Genomic DNA, 6,000 nt, shown 5'->3' with positions numbered 1-6,000 from the left:
AGGATTTACCCAGGGTCACTCTTGGGGCAAAATTCTCTCTGTAATAGCCCTAATGCTGATGCTAAAGGGTGGAGAAATCAACTGTTTGTCTACTATATAGAAGGCATCTTATTTAAGGGATTGATAGATTTCACGGAATGGCACCAAACCATTCCAAACCCAATCTGTCATGTACACATTTTAGTTCATCTTAATGCTAACAAAAACTAAATGAAATATAACACTGGAGCTGTTGGAAGTCATTTGAGTGTGGTTTAAAACAGAAATGCTGATGAAGACTTCATTGCAGCCGTGTCCAGTACCTCCCTGGGCAGGCACCATGGTGTCTTCAGTGAATACATACATTTTCATGTTTTGCTGTCACTTTGTTTAATGCAAAGTACATACATAGATACATACAAGAAGGCAAAATGTTGCCAGCTTTTACCACTGGCTTCCAAAAAGCGAAGTAAATAGGAAATCCTATGATAGTCAGTCAGACTATATAGATTCTGAATGATTCAAGGTATTAAAAATAATTTGAGTGTAAAATTAAATATTGAAACATGCTTATGTGTTAGCCAAGAACATTTCCCCCCGCCCCTTTAGCTTTGGCTTCTGTTATCCCCAAGAAAATTCACCAGTCTAGGTTTGCTCTTGGTTCCCTCACAATTTTTTCCTCCTGTTTTTTTTTTGCATGTTTGCAGGTACCCAGATCACCCAGAAAAGTCTCTTATGGTGAGTGGAGCATCCTCAGTGATAACAATATAAAATCCTTGTCTTGCATAATCTTTCTTTGAGTGTTACCATTTTACTTATTTTCTGCTATTTGGGAATATGTTTGGTTTTATTTCATGTCACCTTTCTCCACCCTACCTATAACCCGAAGGTCTTTCCTGCAAGTCTGATGTGAAGTCTTCATTCCTTTAACATCCATCGAGAGCCAAATACCACAATCCTATAATCAGATTTCTGCTTAGGTCAATGGAAGTTTTGCCTAAGTAGGGCTGCAAGGCTTGACCACAGGTTTGCTGCACAGTGTGTGTTGCAAGGTCTGGTATTGTTTAACTCTACCTTGTTTGTTTTGACAGACAGTTTGCATAAAGATGTCTTATGGGATAAAGTTACAATGGACTGTGTTATTGGGACAAGATAAGAAAACTGGAAATTAAAGCTGAAAAGGCCTTTATCTCTTTAGGAAGAAGACGGTGAAGCGTGTCATATTTCTTTTGGCATTGTAATGCTACCAAATTACATCTGTTCTTCAAACATTTTCCAGACGGAGGACTGCTGGACGTCACTGCAGTTATACTCGAGATGCAAAACCTCTGGCACACTCAGCTTTTTCTCTTTATACTATTTCATCATATCCCTTCCCCCCTTCCTCTGTCCCCACATTTCAATTACACTTGCAACTTCCTGCCAAACCTTCGCAGCTGAAGTCCGGCGTGAACTGAAGACGCGTCTCGCCCTAAGTGCCATCACCTGTCCGCGTCCTTCCCACCTCACCGCTCCCAGCCGGGCCGGGCGCACCTGGGGCCGCAGCACCGCTCTTCCTCCCCGGCCCCGCCGGCGCTGGGCGGACGGTGCTCGGCCGGGCGCTGCGCACTCCAGCCGCCCCTGGGCGCGGGTCCAGCTCCCGTCCCGGATCGGTGCCCAGGGCTACCTGTGCGGGGCAGCGCGCATCATGCGCGGCCGGGGTCCGGCCCGCCCCGGGGGCCGTGTTTGCTGATGTAATCGCCAGGCAGCCAGGGCTGAAATTTAACACCGCGGCGGGCGGGGAGGACCGCCGGTGCCGGGGCAGGCGGCTGCAGCGCCGCTCCGCCGCCGGACTCCGCGGGCAGCCGCGGGGCTCCCCCGCCAGCCGGCCCCCGGCGCCCCCCACCCCACCCCCCGCCGCCGCGCCCGCCCCCGCGGGCCGTACGCGGGCCGCCCTCGGGCTTGCGCGGAGCTCGGCGGAGACCTCGGGGTTTCATGGACAGGACCTGACCCTGCGGCAGCGCGGCGCTGGGCTCCGGCTTTCCCTCGGATCTCCGCTGCCCGGGCAAATGCATACAAATGCATTTGGGAGCCGAGAGGACAAGGCGAGGACGCATCTCTCCCGCGGCACAAACGTAAGCAGGAGCTGGGGGGGCGTGACGGCGGCCCCGCTCCCCTGGCTGGCGGCGACGGGGCGCACCGCTCCGCCACCCTGCCGCGGGGTTCGGCTGGCGGCGGGGCCGGCCCGGGATGGGGACTGCGGCTCAGCTACCCTCCTGAGGGTAGAGGACCGGTGACCCCGGTGGACTTTCCCCTCATCCCTACCCCCTGTGCTCCAGCTGTAACCCCGTGAGGTCCCGGGTCCCCCCGGAGGACTGGCGGTGGCTGCGGGGAGCTGGCTTCCCGGACAGAACATGCCTGTGCCGGTGGCTGTGCGTCTCTCCCCTCCGCAATGTTCCTTGTCTTTCCCTTTGCTTTCCTGTGTGTTCTTGGTCCCGTCCAGCACCTTTGTGTCATCCTTTCCCCGTTCAAGCCCACGGCCCGACATGCAGCCCGGCTCTGGGGTGCCCTGAGAGCCAGCACACCCCTGCTCCCCGAGGAGAACAGGGATCCTGGAGGAGAGTGTGCCTCTGCAGCCACAAGTAACCTGACTGCTCGTCCTTGCTTTTGGTGCCTAGCTATTAAAACATAGCAAACAAAACGTGCAGAACTTATGTCTAAGAGCTGAGGCTACTCTCTTGAATAACAGATGACCAGATGAGGTGCCCTGTATTTACATGCTTTTGCAATAGGCTTAGGTATTTCTAATGCATCATCATCTATGATGTAAAGGCAGAGCTTTGTTCTCCTCTGTAGTTTGCCTGTAAGCAGCCTAAGCAAGATAATTGTGAACTTTTGATAGTTGTAATGATATTATCAATATATGTCTTCTTTTGTAAAGTGCTTATTTTATTCTGGCTGTGACTTAAATTTGTTGAGAGCTCCAAGCAGGACCGAGAAGGATTTATCTTGTGTTGTAGTGAGGATTATGCTGCTCAAGACTGCCTGGTGTATAATCTGGGTGCGCTTGAATGCTTGTGAGCGGTTACGTGGCTGCCTGGAGGTGGCCTTCCTAGGAGATCTGTGTGGTTTATGGATGTGTCTTTGAGACTTCTCTGGGGATTGTCTGAGTGAAATTTTAAAAAAGGTTTTTATTTGGTATCTGTAAAGGGATATTGCTAATAGAGAAACATAAACTGAATTACAATAAAGTAGTCCAGTAGCAGAGATTCAGTTTACCCGAGTTCAAAATTGGAGATAGCTTCAGAATATGTATCTATATGTTTTTGTCTTGTTTACCTACTTTACTTGACTAGAAAGAAAGCAACCTGGTTGCTTGCCTACATTAAGAAACCAGAATTCTTTGCAAAAGGATCAGGTTTCTATGGCATATCAAACCACTTAGTCCCTTGCAGCCTAGACCACCTTTTTGTGGAAACAGCATTAAATCAGATCAGCTACCTGTATAGGGGTGTCTTTGCAGGTTAAATAAATAAAACTCCTGCAGGTGCATGACTCCTAAATCTCTCACCAAATTTGTTGATGGAATATTTAATCTTAAAACATGAGCAGCTTTGTGTTCCCCTTGTCTCTTGCAAGCATAGAGTTGTGGAACATCTGAAGAGCAATCTACAAAATGCATAGAGATAAACCTTGGAAGACGACAATATTTCACAGGAGTGAGAATTTGAGCTGTATACTTTTTTGCCTTAATACAGAGGAAAACAGTGTACGCTATCTAGACAAGAGAACTGCTCTAAGAATTCAGGATGTACTCATAAAATGGTTCTAAAATCACATATTTTTCATTAACTTATCTTTCCTTTTAGAAATACTGAGTTGACTGTTTGTTTGGATATGGTGGTTTCTAGTGTTAGGCCAAATGCTGTCCAGAGAGTGGCTGGGTCACTGGACAGAGAGTTTCCATTCTCTGAAGCACAGCACTGTGCCTCTTAGGCCACAGCTCCTTAGGAAGAAAGACCAATACATCTTTTGATCCTCTGCTTCTCACCTTATATTGTGTCTCTTCCTTTTCCCCCTTCTTTCAAATCAGGAATCTGAGGCAAAGGATTCAGGAGTTCCCCCCTTGCTGGTCAGGTGTGCAGTGGCATCTGTGCCCAAAGGGAATGTGACTGTCACCTAGGAGAGCCTGTGGAGGCTGTTGTGTCCTCTCAAGCCATATTGATAGTAGGTCTCTTAAAACTTAGAAGCAGCACTGGCCCTGCTGGCTAGTATCGTTATAGTAGCAAAGGAAGATAACTTTATTTTCAGATCCTGAAAGATGAAGCTTTTAAAAGCTTGGGGTCTTTGAGAAGCCCAGAGTTGCTCTGTCCACAAGGCACTATCCCCTTTCCCAAAGCCCTCCTCTGGCTTGATGGACACCAAGTAGCAGTTCTCAGAGGAGATCTAATGAAATAAATCATGTGGGGCAGGTGCTGGTATTCAAGCCATCATCACTGATGAGCAGAGGGCTGATGAGCCCTCAAGTTTAGTGTGTCCTGCATCTGTGCCAGTTACACTGGGAACGGGTTTTCCTGCCTTCTCTAGCAGCCAGCCAGTGGTATTCCTTCCTTTAAATTTGAGGTTTGGGAAACTAGGCTGGAATGAAGAGGACATTGTTATCCTGCTTTACTGTGTGTTGACTGAACTCAGACTTTGTACACTGCTGAAGAGTCTTCAGAGGGTGGAATTCTGCATCTTTGCTTGCCACATCTTGGTTTGAAGATGATCAGTTTCCTGATTTGTCTTTCCTAATTGAAAAAAATAAACACAGACAGTTGCTGACCACTCGTAGGAAGAGACCAACAGCCACAGGATGTCAAAGATTATTAGAAAGATAAGCTCTGTTTTAAGTGGTATAATAGAAGAGCTCAACCACATTTCATAGTGCCTTCCTCCAAATAATTATGTAGTTACCCTCAGCTTTTGCTTGCATATAAAATGAGAGGATGAAAAGGTAGGAGGAGGAGAGGAAGCTCGATATATACCTAGACTTTAGGGCAGGACACAGCCAAGGGGTATTGAAACAGCTTCATCTGTGATGTTAGATGGGGAAAAATAGTCAGCATTCTCATCAGTTGGAGTCTCCTTGCCACATGCTTTCGCATTTTTCTATTGTCATGTCCCAACAGGGCAAGTCTCCTCAAGAGTTCTGCACTCACCTAAGGCAGGTGGTCCAGGGTTTCTGCCTGCTGCTTGCTTTGCTCCTTGCAGCTGTGGCAGACAATCAAGCCATGTATGTATTATACATCAGGGAGCCTGGTGGCTTAGTGACAGTGCTGGTGTGAGAGTGGAGACTGACAACTGGCTGTTCTGTAGCTTTTAATGGAAAGAGTAGTGATCTTCACCAAGAGAAGAGGGGTGGCCTGAACAGATTCTCTCAGGAAGACAGAATTTCATTTTTTCATCTTTAACCATGGAGGGCTCCCTTGTACAACTTAATTTTAGGTTGCATGTGCTTTCATTTACAAAAAATTTTACTTGTGAAAAAAAGATAGAAGCAAAACAAACTTTTCCTGCACATTAGGGGATCTCCAGCCCTGTGGTTGTCTCTGTCCCTGTTTTTTCTCTTAGCTGATCACTCATCTGTTCTTGACATTAGCTGAAGACTACTGTGTAAGCTAGACATTTGTTTTTATCTTGCATTAAATGTTTCTGTACATCCAGTTGCATCTGTGTAATTTACAGCCCTGGGACCATTTTGGAATTTCTTGCCTTCCTACAACAGTTGCTGGGAGGTGATGGATGCAGATACCTGACACACAGCTGGTCCCTGGCTGATGTTATGGAAGAGACTATTGCAGGGTTAAAAGGAGTCAGCTTTGCATTTTGGGCTCTGGGATTCTTTGAGCATCCTGACTTCAGAGCTAACTAAAACATCTAATACTGTTTTTAATTGTGAATCCATTTTATACTCCAGAAAGTCAAATAGAGTTGTCCTAAGTTTTAGCTGATACAGTGCAATGTATGCATTTCCTAATGCTGCTATCTCCTGTCACTGAG

At 47.2% G+C, this 6,000-nt stretch overlaps 1 protein-coding gene across 1 annotated transcript in view; it reads left to right on the top strand.

Moving 5' to 3' along the window:
• Positions 1 to 2,037: 2,037 nt before the first annotated feature.
• The window catches only part of COL24A1 (collagen type XXIV alpha 1 chain), a gene marked incomplete at both ends in the record, with an annotated part of 135,534 nt that continues 131,571 nt past the window's right edge, over positions 2,038 to 6,000 (top strand). Inside the window, one exon of the mRNA XM_080348930.1 lies at positions 2,038 to 2,093. Within this exon, the coding sequence (XP_080205056.1) occupies positions 2,038 to 2,093 (56 nt within the window). The remainder of the gene's footprint in view (positions 2,094 to 6,000) is intronic.

This window comes from Nesoenas mayeri, assembly GCF_963082525.1.
Source record: "Nesoenas mayeri genome assembly, chromosome: 8".
In the NCBI taxonomy this organism is placed as follows: Eukaryota; Metazoa; Chordata; class Aves; order Columbiformes; family Columbidae; genus Nesoenas; species Nesoenas mayeri.
This window is presented reverse-complemented; position numbering and strand designations above follow the sequence as displayed.